Raw genomic sequence first — 19,791 nt, forward strand, 5'->3', positions numbered from 1 at the left:
ATGCAGCACGGTTCGAAATGGGGATAACCTTTCTCTCCTTTCGTAGGATTGAGAGAAAAATTGCGACCATCTCTTTAGAAAGCAAATCTCCCCCGAAAACCTTGGAGAATGGTGAGCATTGTGTGGTGCCTGGCCATCCGTACCCTTGGATGCCCCTGCCCTGGGCCTGTGGGGCTCAGCCCCATCCATCCTGCCCCGGAGCCACAATGGGCTTCTAGGACCTCCTTTGAGTGTGGCAGGGCTGTGTGGGCTGGCTCTTACCCTGGCAGAGCAGGGGCCACCTAGAGGTGTCCAACCCCAGAGCCTCTGGTGTTGCCTGCCCTGTATCTGCTTGTTCCATCCAGGCACCCCTGTCCTGAACCTCCCTGCCCACATTCAAGGCCTGCCACTTGGCCTTTCCCCCACCCCCACCCCTAGTGCCGAGTGATACGAGCATCGCGACTTCTGGGTGGCGCTGGCTAGGCCTCAAAGGCCTATGCCCTCCTTCCCACCAGGTGGTAGCTTGGGCAGCCGGAAGCCAACACCAGTTGGAGAGCCAGTCAACAGCAGCAAGTGGAAGTCCACCTTCTCCCCCATCTCGGACCTGGGTCTGGCCAAGGCGGCCGACAGCCCCCTGCAGGCTAGCTCTGTGCTCGGCCCCGGCTCCCTGTTTGCCTTCCGGCCCACCCTGGAGGAAGCCACTGCCCCTGATGCCAAGGGGACCACGCATCCCCGGAAGGGCTTCCCAGCTTCCCTGGCTGGGGTGGACGGGCCCAGCCCTAGCACCAACCCCCCCAATGGGTTCGCCCTGGGCGGGGCCCTGGCTGCCGACCTCAGTTTACACAGCTTCAGCGACGGTGCTTCTCTCGCCCACAAGGCCCCCGAGGTGGCCGGGTTGGGCTTCCCCTCCCAGCGGGGCAAGGAGACTGGTGGCCCCGAAGCCAACCCTTTCCTGAGCAAGCGGCCACCGGATGGGTTGGGCAGCCTGAAGTGCGAGGCCAGCAAGGCCCGTGAGACCGGCGAGCTGGCTGGGGCTTCAGACAAAGCTGCACTTCCGCCCGGGGCGAAGGCAAGCCGAGGCCGGGACCGCGAACTCGACTTCACCCATGGCCACAACCTCTTCATCTCGGCCACCGCCGTGTCCCCCGGGGGCCTGCTCAATGGCCCGGGCCTGGCCCCGGCAGCACCCTCCACAGGCAGCCACGCGCCCTCTGCCCAGGCACACCGCCCCTTCCTGGGCACCTTCACTCCTGGCACGCAGTTTACCCTGGGCCCAATGTCACTGCAGGCCAACCTGGGCTCGGTGGCCAGCTCGTCTGTGCTGCAGTCCCTGTTCAGTGCTGTGCCGGCCGCCGCGGGCCTGGTGCATGTGTCGTCTGCGGCCACCAGGCTCACCAACTCGCACACCATGGCCACCTTCTCTTCCGGAGTCACAGGCGGAACTGTTGGAGGTATGCGTGGCACCCTTGGCCGACGGCGTCTCCTGGCCAGCAGCTGGCCCGGGGCCCCCTCAAGCGCCAGCCGGGACGCCACCCACCTTGGACGGGACCGCCACCCACTGCGCTGCTCCTTTCCAGCACCCTCCTGGGGAGAGGTGGGGCCATGTGAGCGGCACCCACACTGGTCAGGCCGGGCAGGCAAGGCCTCCCCTTGGAGGGGCTCTGGCTGAGAGTGAGTGGTCTGAAGCTGCAGGGAGCCGGGGGCTGCAGTGGCCCCCAGCTGAGGGTGTCAGGGCGGGTAGGCCAGGCAAGGAGCGTGTCCTGGAGCTGCAGGTAAGTAGGTTCTGGCTGCTGCTTGCTGCTCTGTCTGCTCTGACCCACACAGGTGCTGCCCAGCCGCCGCCCTCTGCTTGCTGTGCGGCCCTGCGTTGAAGCTGCCTCTCTCTCTCCTGTCCGCAGGTGTCTTTAACCACGCGGTGCCTTCTGCCTCTTCGCATCCCCTCGGAGCCGGTCTCGGCGGCGGGGCCGCCTGTGGCAGCGCCACTCTGGGCTTGGCCCCGCTACAGGCGGTGGTCAGCGCCTCCCCCGCTTCCTTTCAGGCCCCGTCCTCTGTCGAGACCAGGCAGTCCCTGCTGCCTCCTGCTGCACACCTGGGCCGGCCTCCCCCGCCTCCCCCCGCCGCTCCTGCTTCTGCTCCCGCTCCTGCGCAGCCCGGCCTGGCCCCCGCTCTGCCTAACACTTCCTTGCCTCCTCCCCCACCGCTGCTGGCGCCTAGCTCAGAGCCTGTGCTGCTGCAGGGCCTCACGGCGCTCCCCGCTAACCATGCTTTCTTGCCCCGCTCCTCGGCCGCCTCCCTGCCACCCACTAACGCCTCTTTGTCCTTCAAGCTCGCTGCCCTGCCGCACAAGGCTGCCCGCCCCTCCCTCACTGTCCACCGCCAGCCTCTGCCCCGGCTGGCCCTGGCCCCGGCTGCACCCGTCCCTCCGCAGGCCCGCCCCGCCACGCCCGCCGCGGTCTGGGTGTCCCTTGGCATGCCGCCTCCTTATGCCGCGCACCTTTCGGGGGTTAAGCCGCGATAAAGAGCTTGCTTAGCTAGCCGTTCGTATTGTGTAAGGTAAGGCCAGAGCCAGGCCTCCACTGGCCCCCTCCGCAGGGCACAGGCGGGCCACGGGGGGAAGGAAGGGGACCGTTCTGCTTAGCCGTCCATCCCGAGGCACCGAGGAAGCTGCAGAAGGCACAGGGTGGGGGGAAGAGCACGGAAGGAGACAGGTTTTGTGACCAGCGTGGGTGCTCTGGGGTGTGCCAGCTGCTGGCGTGTGTGCCTTGTGTGGTCTGAGGATTTGGCTCATGCATTTGGGTTCCTGGAGCCGCGGGGACTGCTGGGCCCGAGAAATGGGCACAGGGCACAGAAGGCCCGGGGAGTAGCAGGCACCCCTGGCCTTCAGGGACAGATGGCAGTGGATACTGAGTCTGATATTGGCCATGCAGAGGGCCTACGGGGTCACCGCTTATGACCTTGTGCCCATGGGACCTAGATGAACCTGTGGGGGGTGGGGTGGGGGCCCAAAGCTGAGAGGTGGGCACCAGCTGGCTTGGTAGGGGGGCCTTGAGGAGGCTCGGGGTGACCACCAGGGCTCTGGGCCAGCACATGACCAGAACTTGGCTTTGCCCATAGAGGGGTGCTATCTGCGTCACCGTTTGGCTGCTGGGCTCTGGATAGGGGGGGCCTGTGTGGACCAGGCCCTGGGTGCTTGCCCTGCCAGCGTGGCTAACAAGGAAGGGGGCTGCGTGTACGCCGTGGTTTCTGCGGGACTGTGGCCCCGCCGGCTGGGGCCTGACACCTGCTCACGTGTGTTCTCTCTCCTGCTGCCTGCCCCACAGGTAACTAGGACTTCTACCTCAGCCGCATGACTATGCAAGGACGGCGTGGACCAACGCGTGTGCTGCCCTGGGGCTTGCGGCCGCAGGGCCACCACTGGACCTCGGAGGCGACAAGACGGAGAAGCTACTGTGAACCCGCCGTGCGCTGTGGCCCGGGAGCAGCTCCCGCGTGCGCGTTGATAGTTTTAGATAAAGTATTTATCTTCTTTTTTTTTTTAAAGTTAAAGCAACTGACCTATTTTATTCCACCGAAGTCACCCGAGGCGACGCTAAGACGGGCCTCCGCGTGGAAGACGCCTCTGAAAACGCCCGTGGAAGGCCCTGCGCTGCGGTGCCCGCCTGGCCCGGTGCTATCTTGTCCCCAGGCTGTGCCGCTGCCCGCTCCCTCCTGGTGCTGACTCCGGAGGCCAACCACCCGCGCTCGCTCCCCAAGCTGTCGCCAGTCGTGCTGTCCACGCACCAAAGGCTTGCTGGCGCGTGTCCCTCCGGAAGGAGGGGCCTCCTTGCCCGAGTGTCAGACCCACCTCGTGGGGCCCCAAGGCCTTCCCATCCCGTCACTGTGAATGCTGTCCAGACGAGATCGGGCTCGGGGCAGTGAGGTGGGGCAGGCAGTGGGTGGCCGGGGCCCATGTAACAAGTGCATTTACTCTGGGGCCCTGGGCTGTCTGGGCACGTTGCTGCCGGGCGCTGCTAGTGAGCGGGGCAGGGCCCAGGGCCTGTGTGTACAGAAGAGAGTCACGATGACCGTGACAGTATTTTACAGAGATGGTGAAAAGTTTATAAATTTCATAGACTCAACTTCATTTATTTTTAGATTGTATAACGCACAGTAAACTTTAAAGAGAGAAAGTACAGGAAGAGAAGTGAGGTGAGGGAGGGGAAGGCACCTCCTTATTCACGTGCACAGATCGCAGGGCCCAGCCACTCGGGAGGGAGCCAGCCGACCAGAAGCTGGGCATGTGTGTAGGACGGGGTGCTCCCTCCCCCGGACCCTGCCTGACCTGGGCTCAAGGCTCCCACTCAGTGGCAGCTGTGTCTCGTTGGTGCTCGGGAGTGGGCTGTCCCCGGTGCTTCCCCTGACCTTGACCCTTTGGGACCCCCCCCTCCCCTCTAATCCCAGTCTGTGGGAAGGCAGCTTCCCATCGTTGCTGTTTGCCTGTGCCAGTGAGGGGTGAGGCTCCAGCCTGAGGTTCTGCCTTGTGCTCACCCCTGATTTCCCGGGCGGTGGGCAGTGTGCTCCAGCAGTAGTCATGGGTTTGCAGATGGTGCTCTTGTCCCGTTTCTAAACCGCCCTTTTCAGTGTCCCCTCCCAACCCCCATGTTGGTGCTCACCTCCTGGCCACTCCAGTCCAAGGGCACCACCCTGCCGGGCTCACCCCAGCCTAAGACTCCACCCACTGTGCACCCCACCGGGAGCCACAGGTGCCATGGGGGCTGCACGAGACACTAGATTCTTGACACTTCTCCTGGATGGGGCTGGGGGGGAGGTGCTGTGGGGATGCTGGCCGCTGGCTGGACTGGGGCTGCTGCTGGCTCAGAGGCAGCTAGGGGGGGACCGAGTTGGGTGTGAAGTTGCTCTTGCTCAGGAATTGACAGTCGACCTCCCGCTGCCTGGCCCTGTGTGCCCCACCCCTCCCACACCCTGCCCTGGGAGACAGCCCCCCGGGGATAGTGCCCCACCGTGAATTGTGGCATATTTAAGGTTGCTGCATCCATATTTATCTGCACCGAAGGGCTGCCCTCTGCTCAGCCTCCGGAGGGAGAGTTTGCTCATCTATGTTCCCTTGTGAGGGAACAGCAGCTTTGGTCTGCCTGCGCCCGACCCAGAGCTTGGCTGGCGCCCCCTGGCTGTCGGCCTCCCCGCACTGCTTGGCCACCTCTAGACGCTGCAATAAACATAATTGGTTTCCACTGAACTGGCTACAGGCATGTTCCTTGTGTTGTGGCTCTGGGTTTCTCCCTCCCCCCGGACAGACTACTGATTTGACTAGCTAACCCAATGGGACTGTCTCATGTCTGAGTACTGTAGATGCGGAGGGGGTGGGCAATCAGCTGATCTCTCTGCCTCAGTGAAAGGGAGTTTATTGGGAAATGGCTCTGGAATTCAAGCATGAAAGCCCCTTCCCCTTTTAGTAGATAATGGGGGTGTTTCTTTACCCCACCTTATCTGCCTGTGGCAATGCCCCTGTCCAGGAGGAAGCCGGTTGGCCCCCGCAATCAGCACACTGCCCAGTGGTGGTGGAAGGAAAGAGGTCCGTTTATTTCATCAGGAGGCCCACAGGGGAAAGCCCTGCCTGTGTCACCTTGCCCAGTAGCAGGGGAGTGTTCAGGCGGGCGCAGCCCTGGTGCCCTTCACAGCTTCAGTCTACATTCAGCCGCCGCTGAGAAATGCCCTGCCACTCCAGGAGGGCTGCTGGGGAGGCGGGCTCCCGGAGGTGTGTGCTGCTAGCCAGCTGCCATACATGGCCCCCTTAAGCAGCCAGCCCTGCACCCCAAGGAGGGGCCTCTTGGCCAGGCTCATGCCTTCAAACTGCTCAGCTGGAACCGGGCCTCTTCGGAGATGCCCAGCTGCTCCAGGGGGTCCTGGAAAGAGGTGGGGGAGGGCAGAGATGGGGTGAGCTCCAGGCCCCAGGGCAAGGAGCTGGTCACCCACCCACCCACCTGCATTCACCTTGCCTGTCATCTTCTGGATCTCAGTCCTGTAGAAGACCAGGCTCCGCCTCATAAACTCGTAGCTGGGGAGACAGAAGACCTGAGCAGGGTGCTCCATCCCAGGTTCCCCGAGGATTCTGCATGCGCGCGCGCACACACACCCCACGGCACCCTGCTCCCCACCTGGCCCTGCTTAGGGCTGTGATCCACTCCTGACACTGCTCCTCGCTGCAGCACTCGAAGCGGTACTTCCTCTCCATGTCCTCCACGAAGCCTGTGGGGAAGGGAGCAGCCCATCCTACCATACCGAAGGCCCTGGTGCCTACCAGCACTGCCCACACCTGCCTCCTTCCCAAGTCCTGCCCCTGTGCCACCAACCCACCACTTAAGGGACGCAAGACAGCCCCCACAGCAGCCTTCACTAATGCATGCATTTTGGGACCCCAGCAGCGACACCTCACTGCCTTGCTCATGGGCCCTCCACTCTGGAGCGCCTACTCCAACACCTCCAGGCAGTTAGGGCCCCTCCACACCCCCTGCAACCACGCAGAGCCGGCGGGGCGCACCTGCCAGGCGCTGAGGGCCACCATCCTCGCGAAAGTGGCCCGTTGGCTCAGAGGAGTGTGGGGCCTAGTGGTAGAAGGGAAGCATGCCTAGAGAATAATGCTCAAGCGCTGGGCGGCAGTTCTTCCGACGCCACCTGCCCACCCACTATCCCTGAGTCCAGCCTGGCCCAGCCTGGAAGGCAAAGTCTGGGGCAAGGCCGCTGGGGAGGTGCCCTGCTGGCACTGGCCTTGGCAGGTGGACAGGTGTGCGGCCGCCGGAGGGCCTGGCCTTGAGCTGCCAGGGACAATGATCTCTTGTTCCTGGGGCGCAGTGGCGCCGGACTGGGGAGACAGTTGGAGCCTCAGGCGCCCCGGGGAGGTCCGAGACGGGGAGGACCTGGTTGTTCGTGCCCCCAGCCCCACTCACTGATGGAGAAGGCGCTGGGTTCCTCCCGGGTGACTCGGCAGTGCTCCAGTAACAAGGCTCCGATGGGCTGGAGGCAGACGAAGGATGGTGGTGCCAGTTAGCCTCTCCCCTGGGTGCCCGCCGCCTCCCTGGCCTCGTTCTCCTCCCCGGTTAGGAGGCGGGTCCCGGGAGGGCAGTACCAGTGCCCGGCTCCGGGCTTAAAGGGGGTCAAGTGCAGCACCCCGAAGCCCCTTCCCTTGGCCCTCGCCCTGCTCGGGGAAGCGCCCCTACCTCGGCCTCGTGCGTCCGGAAGTAGAAGAGGAAATTAGCCACCAGCTTTATCACCCGCCGCTTCACCACTGCGGGCGCAGAGTGGACTCAGGGTGCGCGGCCAGGAGCCTCTGCCGCTCCCGGACCCGGGCCCCCGAGACCCGGAAGCCGCCCGTCCCACCTCCCGGGGGGGGTCCCGCTCACCGCTGCCCTTCTTGGGGACCCGCATGCCCAGCTCGGCAGCCATATCAGCCGGCTGCCGGGAGAGCGCCTGTAGCTCCTTCTCGTTGTAGCGCATGGTGCCGCCGGGCGGGAGAACGCGGACGCCCGGCCGCCGCCCTCCCGGCCGCCGTCCCTAACGACGCCAAAAAAGTCTCAGCGTGTCACCCAGGAAGCGCTGGCACAGCCAGTGCGCCTGCGCAGTGCCCCGGGCTGGTTATCCCGTGCAGGGGTGCAGCCCGCTGGTGTCCCGGCGATAACTGAGGCAAACGAACAGTCACTACCAAAATCATTGGACTCGGGGTGAAAGCAAAAGTCAAAAACCACCACCAAGATTGGTGGCGACCTTTAATTAAACAAGGGATTGGCGCAAGCAAACGTTCGCGGGTCAGTCCCGGACCACGGTTCTCGCGAGAGCAAATCCCGCGCCGGTGGGAGCGAAAGAAGAGGTCGTTCGCGGCGTTGTGCGCACGCGCGCACTCGGAGGCCCGCCTCCTTTCGCTCCCGCCCCAGGCAATTCTTATCCGCGCCACCGGGCGGCCCACGCATGCGTACACTGGAGGCCTGGCTCCGTTTGCCCCGGAAGTAGTTTGTAGTTCTGCGACGCGGGCGCGCGGAGCGGAGTGGCGGCGGCGGCTCTTGTAGGTGAGTAGCTGGCTGGTCACGGCGAGCCGGGCGGCCGCCGAGGGCCCAGATTCGCCCGGGAGGGGACGGACGCGCCAAGGCAATCCCTGTGACAGGCCGCGGGGTCTGCGGGTCGAGCGCGCGGCTTCGTGGCGTTCCTCCCGCCCGGCGCCCGTCCGGCCTTCTGCACCCACGTCATCCGGGCTCCCTGCTCTCCCCGGCGGGGGTCCGGCCCGAGGCGGGCCAGCGGACACTCCCCGTGCCCTCGAAGCCGCCCCTGAGGAAGATCTGCGGGAGCCGGGCCAGGCCGGGGGCGCGGAGAGTGGGTCACGGAAGACCGCTTCCGTTTCCTTCACTGTAACGGAGGGGGGGCGGTCGGCGGTAACTGGTTACAGGCGAAGTTTTACTCTTGGGGGAGGGGGGCTCTCGAGCAGAGAACCCCAGAGACCCTTTCATGAAAAGAGAAGGGACAGAGAGGGCTCCTGGTTGAGCAAGTGTGAAACCAGAACGCGACGCAGAGTCTCACAAAGGAAGCCGAACCGGTTGCATTCGCCGCGTGAGGTGGGGGTTCGTTTTCTCCACCCCCCGAGCCCCCTCTGATGGCATCCCGAGTTGGCGAGGCCACGGGGTGTGTTCAAACGCCCCGCCCCTCTCGTATCCTCCTGCCTCTCGAAGCTAACCGTGGCCTCGTAGTCCCACAAACCTGTGCGCCCCGCTTTCTCCCTCGTCCGCAGTTAGGCTCCGTCAAGCCGGTCCCGACTGCTGGCGACCCGAGTTCAGCAAAAGGGAAACCGCCCCTCCCTGCACCGTCCTCATAAGTTGAGCCCATTATTGCAGCCACTGTGTCTGCCAGCCCGGCTTCTTTTTCTTCGGTCCTTCCTGAAGGTCGTCTTCTCTGACCCCGGACCCTCCGCTTTTACCAAGCATGGTGTCTTAGGGGGTACCCTGGCTGCGCTTCTAAGACAGAGTTGATGCTCCTTTATATTTTTTAAACGTTTTTATTAGGTGCTCATACAACTCATCACAATCCATACATGCATCAATTGAATAAAGCACATCTGTACATTCTTTGCCCTCATCACTTTCAAAGCATTCACTCTCCACTTAAGCCCTTTGCATCAGGCCCTCTTTTTTTCCCCTCCCTCCCCGCTGCCACCTCCCTCATGAGCCCTTGATAATTTATAAATTATTTTGTCATATCTTGCCCTGTCCGACGTCTCCCTTCACCCCCTTTTCTGTTGTCCGTCACCCAGGGAGGAGGTCACATGTGGATCCTTGTAATCAGTTCCCTCTTTCCAACCCACTCACCCTCTACCCTCCCAGTATCGCCCCTCACACCCCTGGTCCTGAAGGTATCATCTGCCCTGGATTCCCTGTGCCTCCAGCTCCTATGTGCACCAGTGTACAACCTCTGCTCTATCCAGACTTGCAAGGTAGAATTCGGATCATGGTAGTTGGGGGGAGGAAGCATTTAGGAACTGGAGGAAAACTGTATTCTTCATCAGTGCTACGTCGCACCCTGACTGACTCATCTCCTCCCCTCACAGAGGGGATCTCCAGTGGCCGACAAATGGGCTTTGGGTCTCCACTCCACACTCCCCCCTCTCCCCATTCACTATGGTAAGATTTTTTGTTCTGATGATGCCTTATACCTGCTCCTTTCGATAACTCGTGATCGCACAGGCTGGTGTGCTTCTTCCATGTGGGCTTTGTTGCTTCTGAGCTAGATGGCTGCTTGTTCACCTTCAAGCCTTTAAGACCCCAGACTCTGTCTCTCTTGATAGCCGGGCACCATCAGCTTTCTTTACCACATTTGCTTATGCACCTGTTTGTCCTCAGCGATGGTATCATGGAGGTGTGCCCCCAATGATATGATTTTTGTTCTTTGATGCCTGATAACTGATCCCTTCGGAACCACGTGATCACACAGGCTGGTGTGTTCTTCCATGTGGACTTTGTTGCTTCTGAGCTAGATGGCTGCTTGTTTACCACAGTGACCTTATTTACTACAGTACAGAACAAAATACTGCCCAGTCCTGGACCATCCTCATTCCTCCGACTGACAACACTGCTTGTGGCCAATCCTTGCAGTTGAGGGATTGTCCTGGACTCCCAGCATTTGATTGACACTGGGTTGGCATCGTCTGCAGTATGACATCTCTTCATTCAGCCCCTCAAGACACATCTGGTTGCTTTTGAAAAAAAAATGAGTTGGTGCTCATTTGTTTGAGTGCTCAGTTGTCTGAAAATGGCTTTTATACACACACACACACACCCCTTAGCTCCCAGAGGACGAAGTAAACGTTGGCGTGGGTATCAGAGAGACCTTTTTATCAAGCTTGTGAAGGTACTTGTGACTTGCTTTACGCCGGCAGTGTCCATGCAGTGGCCACTGACCTTACTCCGGTTTCTGCGCTTTCTCTTGTGGCTGCTCTTCTGTCTGGGAGAGGCTTGAGTCTCTCCCTTTGCTCTCATTGTCAGCTTTTTTTTTTTTTAACCTCCCCTGTCTGGAATTTCATACAAGTTCTTTTGTGCGTGGTCTGCCAAAAGGACAAACCGATCTGTATTGGACGTACGGCCAGAGCGCTTCTTAGAGGCAAGGGTAGTGAGACTTCTTACATACTTGGGACACGTTGTCAGGACAGACCAGTCCCTAAAGAAGCACATCATGCTTGGTAGAGTGGAGGCAGGCCCTCGAGCAGATGGATGGACACACAGCGGCTGTATCGATGTGCTCAGGCACAGGAAAAACTGTGAGCATGGCCAGGACCGTGCGGTGTTTCATTCTGTTGTGTATACAGTCATCTGGGTCGGAGCCAATTCGGTAGCACCTAACTACTACTACTTCCTTTGTGAGAGATCCGCTCGACTCTCCCTGCTCTCGAATTCAGTGTTTGTTCCAGTTGTCTTGTTTTTACTTTCCAGAGAGGCTGTTGTGATTTGGCCGCTTAATGTCTGGCCTCCTGTAGTGTCTTGGTACAGTAATGTGGGGGTGGGGGCGTTTCCTTACAAGCCTAGTGGTAGGTAAACTCACTGCCATCAAGACCTTCCAACTCACAGGGACCCTGTCGGTATGTAGATGCTCTGTTTTACAGAGGAGGGTTTGATCCAGCTGTTCCTTCCTCCCTTGGGAGGGAGGGCAGGGTTTGTTGCCCTACCGCAGGTGCCTCTTCTCCAGGTGTCTGTTCAAGACCTAAGATGTTGAGCCAGTCTCAGCTGCAGGGGCAGACTTGAGAGGCACTCAAACTCTTGTCTCAGCCCTAAAGCCAAGTTCAAGGCGCAGGAACCAGGGTATCAGCTGGTTCCTTCGGGAGAGGCTGCTTCCTGGTCTTTTCCAGTGCTTAGCAGTCAGCACAGTTCATGGCATGTGACTCCTGCTCTGACTCTGGTCCCCCTGCCTCCCCCCATAAAGACCTTTATCATGTGGTGGTGGTCTCACTGCCATCAAGTCGATGTCTACTCTCAGGGACTCTGGGTCCGCACAACTAGCACTGCAGGGGCAGGAAGCTCCCCCGTTCTCCCAGAAGTGGCTGCTGGTTCCAAACCGGAGCCCCACTCCTGACCGCTACGCCACCAGAGCACCAGGCATGGTGGTAGGTGCCTTCACGTTGCTGCTGTTGTAGCGCAGCCTTGCATCAGACAGGGAAGCAGTACCCCGCCATGTGCCATCTCACAATTGTCAGGCCGCAGCCACTGTGTCAGTCCCTCATTGACAGCCTTCCTCTTTGTGACTGTCTACTTTACCAAGCATGATGTCCTTTTCTAGGGACTGGTTCTCCGGATAACCTGTCCGAAGGACGTGAGACAAAGTGTTAGCACCCTCGCCTCTGCGGCAGACCCGTGTTTCTGCTCTCTGTTCTTCTGGCACGCATGCTGTTCTCAGTGCCTTGTTATTGCCGGGACCAATGCTCGAGCTGCTCCGCAGTCTGCCTTTGCATCGCCCAGCTCGCACGTGCTTACTAGACACGTGACAACACCACGGCTTCGGTCTGGTGTCACTTCAGGTCAGCCTTGGACAGCAGCCACAGATCAGCAGTTCAAGCACCACCACCCCTTCTCCTCTGGAGAAAGATGAGGCTGTCTGACCTGGTGATGGTCTACAGCCTTGCAAACACTGTAGGCTCGCTCTGCGTTGGAAGGGAGCGCAGTCGTTGACGAATGGGACTGCTGGCTGCCTGCTGACCGTGAGGAGGAGCGTGTGCTGGAGAAGATCAAGGATCGCAGCCTTCGGTAGGGGGGACGGTTCAGGATCAAAAGCCTCACAACAGAACCAACAGGCAGCAATTTGATCAGTGGAGAAAATACTGATACTGTCCAGGTTTGCATCTCGCTTGGATCCACAATCAGTGCTCGTGGTAACAGCAGCAGGCAAGAGATCAAAGAAAGACGTGGTGCATCAGGTAAATCTGTTGCCCAAGTCTTCTCTAGAGCACTGAAAGGCAAGGATGTTACTTTGAGGACTAAGGTGGACCTGACCCAAATTGGACGTTGAATAAGGAAGCTTGAGGAATCGATGCGCTTGCACCATGGTGCTGGCAGAGACTAGTGACAGTATCGCGGACTTCCAGAAAACCATGCAGATTTTCCCTGTAACCATCCTTGTGTGGCCAGAAGGCTGCTTAGGAAGCAGGATGGGGAGACTGCCTCACGTACGCATGAACCTGGGGCACGCTGTCAGGAGCAACCAGTCCCTGGAGAAGGACAGCATGCTTGGTAATGTGGAGGACAGAGAAAGGAAGGCCTCCCATGAGACGGACACAGTGGCTGCAACCATGGGCTCAGACGTAAGACCGACGGAGAAGATGGCACAGGGCCGCGCAGTCTGGGCTGTTGGCCACTGGCTCATTGTGCGTCAGAAACAGTGGCAGTAAGGTTTTGGTTCCTCAGAGTGATATTTTTGCTCTTTCGCAGTTTAAAGAGATCCTGTGCAGCCCGTGTGGCTTGATGTCTAAGCATGGCGGAGTCCTTGGCTCCGGGCGTCCTGCCACTGCTTGTCGGCCTGTTTGGGAGGACTTTGGTTTTCTGTATCGTGGAGGGACTCCTCACAGCACTTAGGGTGGGGCGGTGGGGGGTGGAAGGTACCCCTCTCCTGGCCCCATGAGCTGCCCTCGGCAGAGAGGAGGCACAGGTTGGCAAGCAGGGACAGCGCTGTGGGGGGGCTACTTAGGAGTCACCTTGACGAGCATGCCTTCTTCCGTGGGCGCTCCTGGAAGGGAAGGCCCCACGGGACGAGTCTCCTGTGCTTTCACAGAACTGACCACTGGACCAAAGCAAGTGTGAGGGGGGAGAGGGACTGACCAGCCAGAGAGGGAGTTGGCGAGGTGGGGTGTGCAGTCTGGGAGAGCTTCCTGGAAGAAGCAAGGCTTGTTTGAGACCTGGAGCCTTGTCCTTCCAGCCGGTCTGCAGACTGTGTGTCCGCTGGCAGGCATGACGTCCTCCCCAAGTTCACTGGACAGTGAACAGTTTGGGGCAGGCATCTCCACTGCAGCAGATTCTGGGGCCCAGCCTCCCACTGAAGCCCAGGCTCCGGCTGCAGTGCTTCCTTCTGGAACCTCATGGTGTTTCCTCCTTGTCCCCCAGCTTCCTCTTGTGTGCTGACACCCCGAGACCGCCACCATGGACTTCCAGCACCGTCCTGGGGGCAAGACTGGGAGCGGGGGCGTGGCCTCCTCCTCAGAGAGCAACCGAGACCGCAGGGAGCGCCTGCGGCAGCTGGCCCTGGAAACCATCGACATCAATAAGGTGGGTTTCCCGCCCCCAGGGGGCGCCCTCGCCTTCCCTCGGCCCCCTGGCCTGTTGGAGGGAAGCTGCCCAGCAGACTGGCCCTGGGCTGAGGCCTCTGTGTCCTGTGGGTGGGGATGAGCAGAGGCAGGGGCTCCCTGCACTGCTGAGGAGGAGCCAAGTAAGCAGTGTCCAGGTGACCACCTGCCCTGCCAGGGACCTGCTTGCGTGGCACAAGCTTAGGGTCGAGGGGGCTCCCAGCCTGCATGCGGATGCCTGCCGGGGAATTCAGCCTTGACAGAGGCCCTGTCCCCTTGTTCCCCTCCAGGACCCCTATTTCATGAAGAACCACCTGGGCTCCTACGAGTGTAAGCTCTGCCTGACACTGCACAACAATGAGGTTGGTGCCCACTGCCCGCCCCGCCCCTCCCGCCAGCTCCTACCCTGCGCAAACCCATCCGCTGTTCTTTCCAGCACAGGGGAGGGGATGCGGGAGTGGTGCCCACCCTGCCGAGATCCCAGACTGCAGCCATGGCTGTCTGCCCTTCCTGCACATGAGTGCATCTGCTTGCCTCTCACAGGGCCCTCACGGGGAGAGGAGGGTTCCCCTGATGGCCGTGTCCTATCCACATGGTGTTTTTCTCCCTCCAGGGCAGCTACCTGGCACATACGCAGGGGAAGAAGCATCAGACCAACTTGTGAGTCGCTGAGGGGGCGGGGAAGGGGGTGCATCACCTTGTTTGTGGGCATGTATCTGTCATGAGACCTGGGGAGCCAGCGACAGGCAGAGGAACGGGCTCCTTACCTCTGCCACGGTGCACATGGTGACTTGTTTGGGGTCACCTGGGCTGCAGCTTCAGCCATGTCCTGTCCCCCCACCCACAGGGCTCGACGGGCCGCCAAGGAGGCTAAAGAGGCCCCAGCCCAACCCGCCCCAGAGAAGGTCAAGGTTGAGGTGAAGAAGTTTGTGAAGATCGGCCGCCCTGGTTACAAAGGTGTGTCTGTCTGGGCGGCAGCTGGTGCCAGTCATGAATGGGTCCTTTGGTGGGCCTGAGCGCTGCGCTGACGCCCCCAAGCCTCTCCCAGCCAGCCTGTCACGGCCACTCCCTGCGGTCCTCGGCACCTGTCTCGGTGCTTGCTAGCTCAAGCACTGGAGTGGGGGCACCCCCAATGCTCACAGCCATGGGCTACTGAGCACCCTGTGGGATTCGTTGGAGGGGTTGGGGTGAAGGCATCAGTTTGGTGGATGAGGAGATGCCCCTCACCACCCCCAAACCCTGCACACCTGTGTCTCACCAGTAGGGTGCTGGTTGGCACCAGCCCCACACACTCAGGCAGCTTCCAGCCTCCCTGGCGTAGTTGGGGGGCAGCCCACCACGTGCTCTTGACTCCTGGGAGGACAGCCCCCTGGACTGCACTCTTGTTTTACAGTGACCAAGCAGAGGGACACAGAGATGGGCCAGCAGAGCTTGCTCTTCCAGGTGAGGCCCAGCCCCAGGTCTCCTCAGAGCGGGGGTGGGGGCTTCTGGGAAGAAGGTACTACCTGTTCTCCGTGTGTGTGTTCCCCCGCCCCACCCCCAGATCGACTACCCAGAGATTGCAGAGGGCATCATGCCACGGCACCGCTTCATGTCCGCCTACGAGCAGCGGATTGAGCCCCCGGACCGGCGCTGGCAGTACCTGCTGATGGCCGCCGAGCCCTATGAGACCATTGCCTTTAAGGTGAGGCGCGCAGGGTGTCTGCCCAGAGATGAGGCCGTTCCCCGGCCTCGGGGGGTTTGTCTGGTCCCCTGTGAGCATGCCACGTTGGCTGAAGGCCCCTCCTGCCCATCCAGGTGCCCAGCAGAGAGATTGACAAAGCCGAGGGCAAGTTCTGGACCCATTGGAACCGGGAGACCAAGCAGGTGAGTTGTCCTGAGAAGCCCCGACACTGGGCCTGGTGGGCATGGGGTGAAAAGCTTGACATGGTACCGGACCGCTGAGCGCACGCGGCTCACTGCTCCCCCTCCTTCCCCGCCCCTAGTTCTTTCTGCAGTTCCATTTCAAGATGGAAAAGCCCCCTGCACCGCCCAGCCTCCCCGCTGGCCCTCCCGGAGTGAAGCGACCCCCACCACCCCTGATGAACGGACTGCCCCCACGGCCACCGCTGCCAGAGACACTGCCGCCACCTCCACCAGGAGGTCTGCCTCTGCCACCCATGCCTCCCACGGGGCCTGCACCCTCTGGGCCTCCCCAGATGCCTCCACCAGCCCCTGGGGTCCATCCCCCAGCCCCAGTAGTTCACCCACCAACCTCAGGGGTTCACCCCCAAGCACCAGGGGTACACCCCCCAGCACCCGGGGTACACCCACCAACTGCTGGAGTCCACCCTCAGCCTCCAGGGGTCCACCCACCTGCCCCTGCTGTTCACCCTCAGGCCCCTGGGGTACACCCACCTGCTCCTGGTGTCCACCCAGCAGCCCCAGGAGTTCACCCCCAGGCACCAGGAGTTCACCCCCAGGCACCAGGAGTGCACCCCCAGGCACCAGGGGTGCACCCTCAGGCTCCAGTTGTTCACCCGCAGCCTCCTGGGGTTCACCCACCTGCTCCTGGGGTGCACCCCTCAAACCCTGGGGTGCACCCCCCGACTCCCATGCCCCCGATGCTGAGGCCCCCACTCCCCTCCGATGGCCCTGGGAGTCTCCCACCCCCTCCCCCAGGCAACTGAGGGGCTTCCCCAGCCCCTGTGTGTTTGTAGAAAGCAGTGGTTGGTTTTGTAGAGCTGTGTGGGACCCTGGGGTGTTCAATAAAGTCTCCCGTTGCCTTGTGGAATGGTGTGTCTGATGTGGGGCTCAGAACTGGGCTGCTTTGCTGTCCCTCCCATGGCCAGTGTAGGATCCGCTTGGCGGCAGGGGTGCTGCTGAGAGATCCTACCTGCTGGTGATGTTGGGCTCACCTACCCCATCACCTCAGAGCCCGAGACTCGGTCTTGCCTCAGCCCCCAGGACTGCCAGGCTGCCCAGGCCTTCCCACTCTAGGCCCAGACCTGTTTGTGTCCTGGTTGTTCTCTTCCTGGGGGAGGGGAGAGTCAAGGACGACTTGAGGAATCCTGTCAACAGGCTGAGGTGAAGATGCTGGGGAGGCGAGATAGCCGGGAATAGGACAGAGCACACCCTGTGAGGACGCCTCCCCCAGGCCTTGCCTGCCCGCTCCCAGGGGCTCTCGGCTGCCCCCCAAGGTCACATCCACAGGCAGGCGGGCCCTCCCCACTCAGGCATGCAGGGAAGCGCCCATATAAGCGCAGCTGCCCAATTCCCAGCACCACCATGCCTGCCTCATCACCCTTTCACTTGCTTCTGACCGCGCTGGGGGCCCTGAGTGCCCTGGCCCTCCCCGGGAAGCCGGCCACAGGGCCCAGTGACCTCATCTTCCAAGAGGACGGGGCCTGGTTGCCCCAAGACAGTCCTGGGCACCTGTGTCTGATGTCCCTGGGCTGGGGCAGCAACAGGACCCGAGCTCCCCTGCAGATGGTGGGCGCCCTACGCAGCTACGAGCAGGGTTTCCTGGAGGCAGTGCACCACGCCCACTGGGGCCCCCTCGACCTGGCCACCTTTGGACTCTGCTCCCTGGGTGACAACCAGGGGACCCTGGATGTACTACGGCAGTTGGGTGCCTGGCTCAGGGCACCCGGGGTGCAACGCCTGGTGGTCCTGCACCTGAAGGAAGGTATGTCCCCACAGCCAGGAGAAAGCCATGGGTGGGTTGCACTGCACCCCATCAGCAAGGGAGAGCCACGAACACCCACACAGCGGGGGGCAGGGGGAGGGTGGGAATGTGAGCTGGCCTGTCCCTGCAGCCACCATAGATAGAAAGGGACATGTTTCCCTTGGGTCTCCGGAGAGCTTAAGGGTCTAGGGTCCATGGGGGAACAGCACCCCATCCCACCTGCTTCCTGTATCTTCCCTGAGGGTTGGCATAGGGGTTCCATCCTGCAGCAGATGGGTCTGGGGGTGGGCCTGGGCCAAGGTGGCTCAGGTGTCCCTCTCCCTGCTGTGTGACCAGTGTCATGGGAACCCACACTATCAATGAGTTTCCAGGAGCCCGTGACCAGAGAAGCTGGCCCCCTGGACAAGGCCCTGCTGGTGCTGTACCCTGGGGCCGCCCTCTCAGTCACCATCTCAGGAGCTGGGCTGCTGGGCACCCAGGTACGGCCAAACCTCTACGGGGCAGGGTGGGGTGGAGTGTGGCAAAGGATGCTTCCAGGTTAGGTTGGGCATCAGTCTACTCATCATGGGTACCCCAATCTCCACAGAGTCTCTGCTCATCCGGGGGCACCCGCTACCTGGCACTGGCTGTGGACCACCCAGAGGGTGCCTGGCAAGGTGCTGGACTGAAGCTGGCCCTGCAGCCACACAGAGATGGTAGGTGGCACAGGAGCAGGCAGGGATAAGCGGGATGCCCCGGGACGCTGCCCCTGAGCCGTGCCCTCGCCGCAGGCACCCCCCTAAGCCATTCCCCTACTGCAGGCACCCCCCTGAGCACAGCCCAGCTGCAGGCACTGCTCTTTGGCAACGACCTGCGCTGCTTCACACGAATGACCCCAGTCCTGCTGCTGCTGCCGCCACCGCTGAAGCCCCAGCCCACACCCCTGCCAGCACACGGCTGGCTAGACTGGGTGCCCTTCCCATCGCCCAGGTACAGGTCCAAGCCAGGATGGGGTTCTGGGGCAGGGGCAGGGAAAAGGGGGCACAGGTAGGCTCAAAGTGCAGAGGAGTGTCTAAGCATGCAGGGTGCTGGATTAGGGATCGGTGGGTACAGGGTGTGGGTGCTAGGGGTGTAGTATGAAGGTGCTAGGTGCTAGGAGAGGGCTTGAAGGTGCAAGGTGCTGGGAAGGGGGATCAGGGTGCTAGGAGAGGGGTCTGAGGGTGTAGGGTGCTGGGGATGTGGGTGGGTGGAAAGGCCCAGAATGCTGGGTTGGGAGAGTATGGGGGCTCCAAGTTGCAGAGGGGGAGAAAGCCAGGGGATGTGGTCTAGGGTGTTCTGGAATAGGGTGGGGTGCTCCTTGTGGAGCAGAGGAGGCTGTCGGGTTGAAAGAAGGAACCGTGGGAGGAAAGGAAGGGCCAGGAGGTCTAGAATGCAGGGGAGGGGCATCGTCTGCTCACTCTGCCCCTGACCCCAGGCCTTCCCTGGAGCCCACGGCCCCGAGCAGCTCGGACCCCTTCCTGGAGACCCTCACGCGCTTGGTGCGCACCCTGCGGGGCTCCGCAGGCCCGGCCTCGGGGCCGCGCCTGGCCCTGGACCCAGGCGCGCTAGCCGCTCTCCCGCAGGGACTCGTCAACCTATCAGACCCCACAGCCCTCGAGAGCCTTCTGGACGGCGAGGAGCCACTGCTGCTGCTGCAGCAGCCACCATCGGCCAGTGACACCGCGCCCGCGCTGGACCCCGCAGGGGAGGCGCCGTGGACTGCGGGCCTGGCGTTCCGCGTGGCTGCTGAGCTTCAGGTAGCAGCCGCTGCGCTTCGGGGCCTCCCGGGGTTGCCGCTCACCGCTGCACCGTTGTTAGACCGCCTATTGGCGCTGTGCCCAGGGGGCACCAGCGGAGATGGCCCCGCGCGGCCTCTGCACGCACTGCTGCTGCTGAAGGCGCTGCAGGGCCTCCGCGCCGAGTGGCGCCGGCGCGAGCGGCGCGATCGACCTCACCGTAGCTCGGGCGCAGCTCACGGAGGCGAAGGGCCGTGCGCGCTGCGCGAGCTCGTTGTAGACCTCGGTGCCGAGCACTCGGTGCTCATCCCGGAGACCTACCAAGCCAACAACTGCCAGGGCACGTGCGGGTGGCCGCAGTCCGACCACAGCCCGCACTACGGCAACCACGTGGTGCTGCTGCTGAAGATGCAGGCCCGCGGCGCCGCGCTGGCGCGGCCGCCCTGCTGCGTGCCCACGGCCTATGCCAGCAAGGTGCTCATCAGCCTGTCCGAGGAGCGCATCAGCGCACGCCACGTGCCCAACATGGTGGCCACAGAGTGCGGCTGCCGGTGACCCCAAGGGCCTGGTGTGCCCCTGCCCGTATTTATTCTGAC

General features: G+C 61.9%; 4 protein-coding genes across 7 annotated transcripts in view; 3 read left to right on the plus strand and 1 right to left on the minus strand.

Moving 5' to 3' along the window:
- Positions 1-5,215, plus strand: part of DOT1L (DOT1 like histone lysine methyltransferase) — a 46,669-nt gene extending 41,454 nt beyond the window's left edge. For 3 of the 4 annotated variants that reach the window (XM_075544711.1, XM_075544715.1, XM_075544717.1), the window contains 3 exons: positions 47-111; positions 495-1,430; positions 3,300-5,215. In XM_075544711.1, coding sequence (XP_075400826.1) covers positions 47-111; positions 495-1,430; positions 3,300-3,307 — 1,009 coding nt within the window. In that variant the 3' untranslated portion in view covers positions 3,308-5,215. Of the gene's footprint in view, positions 1-46; positions 112-494; positions 1,437-1,877; positions 2,972-3,299 lie in introns of those variants that run through there. The other variant, XM_075544719.1, reaches the window with a different exon arrangement.
- Positions 5,216-5,535: 320 nt separating this feature from the next.
- Positions 5,536-7,766, minus strand: PLEKHJ1 (pleckstrin homology domain containing J1). Its single transcript, XM_075544732.1, has 6 exons — positions 7,377-7,766; positions 7,194-7,261; positions 6,924-6,990; positions 6,135-6,225; positions 5,971-6,034; positions 5,536-5,882 (listed from the first exon to the last, which is right to left on the minus strand). The coding sequence occupies exons 1-6, from the start codon at positions 7,468-7,470 to the stop codon at positions 5,817-5,819; spliced, it is 450 nt and encodes a 149-aa protein (XP_075400847.1). The 5' UTR covers positions 7,471-7,766; the 3' UTR covers positions 5,536-5,816.
- Positions 7,767-7,886: 120 nt separating this feature from the next.
- On the plus strand, positions 7,887-16,541 carry SF3A2 (splicing factor 3a subunit 2). The gene is made up of 9 exons (XM_075544728.1): positions 7,887-8,036; positions 13,596-13,757; positions 14,065-14,136; positions 14,388-14,434; positions 14,622-14,731; positions 15,168-15,217; positions 15,318-15,458; positions 15,572-15,640; positions 15,760-16,541. Exons 2-9 carry the CDS (start codon positions 13,632-13,634, stop codon positions 16,441-16,443), a joined length of 1,299 nt encoding a protein of 432 aa, XP_075400843.1. The 5' UTR covers positions 7,887-8,036; positions 13,596-13,631; the 3' UTR covers positions 16,444-16,541.
- Positions 16,542-16,685: 144 nt separating this feature from the next.
- AMH (anti-Mullerian hormone) lies at positions 16,686-19,785 on the plus strand. Its single transcript, XM_075544724.1, has 5 exons — positions 16,686-17,441; positions 17,778-17,920; positions 18,028-18,136; positions 18,242-18,410; positions 18,895-19,785. Exons 1-5 carry the CDS (start codon positions 17,042-17,044, stop codon positions 19,748-19,750), a joined length of 1,677 nt encoding a protein of 558 aa, XP_075400839.1. The 5' UTR covers positions 16,686-17,041; the 3' UTR covers positions 19,751-19,785.
- The last annotated feature ends 6 nt before the right edge of the window (positions 19,786-19,791 follow it).

Source organism: Tenrec ecaudatus, chromosome 1 (genome assembly GCF_050624435.1).
Source record: "Tenrec ecaudatus isolate mTenEca1 chromosome 1, mTenEca1.hap1, whole genome shotgun sequence".
In the NCBI taxonomy this organism is placed as follows: domain Eukaryota; kingdom Metazoa; phylum Chordata; class Mammalia; order Afrosoricida; family Tenrecidae; genus Tenrec; species Tenrec ecaudatus.

Excerpts from the sequence above, each read along its gene's own strand:
- PLEKHJ1 (XM_075544732.1), bottom strand. The coding sequence starts at position 7,470 with ATGCGCTACAACGAGAAGGAGCTACAGGCGCTCTCCCGGCAGCCGGCT. Across the intron at positions 6,035-6,134 it reads ACAGCCCTAAGCAGGGCCAG|CTACGAGTTTATGAGGCGGA; the intron begins GTGGGGAGCAGG and ends CTGTCTCCCCAG. Across the intron at positions 5,883-5,970 it reads TCCAGAAGATGACAGGCAAG|GACCCCCTGGAGCAGCTGGG; the intron begins GTGAATGCAGGT and ends ACCTCTTTCCAG.
- SF3A2 (XM_075544728.1), top strand. The coding sequence starts at position 13,632 with ATGGACTTCCAGCACCGTCCTGGGGGCAAGACTGGGAGCGGGGGCGTG. Across the intron at positions 13,758-14,064 it reads AAACCATCGACATCAATAAG|GACCCCTATTTCATGAAGAA; the intron begins GTGGGTTTCCCG and ends GTTCCCCTCCAG. Across the intron at positions 15,459-15,571 it reads ATGAGACCATTGCCTTTAAG|GTGCCCAGCAGAGAGATTGA; the intron begins GTGAGGCGCGCA and ends CTGCCCATCCAG.
- AMH (XM_075544724.1), top strand. The coding sequence starts at position 17,042 with ATGCCTGCCTCATCACCCTTTCACTTGCTTCTGACCGCGCTGGGGGCC. Across the intron at positions 17,442-17,777 it reads GGTCCTGCACCTGAAGGAAG|TGTCATGGGAACCCACACTA; the intron begins GTATGTCCCCAC and ends CTGTGTGACCAG. Across the intron at positions 17,921-18,027 it reads CTGGGCTGCTGGGCACCCAG|AGTCTCTGCTCATCCGGGGG; the intron begins GTACGGCCAAAC and ends CAATCTCCACAG.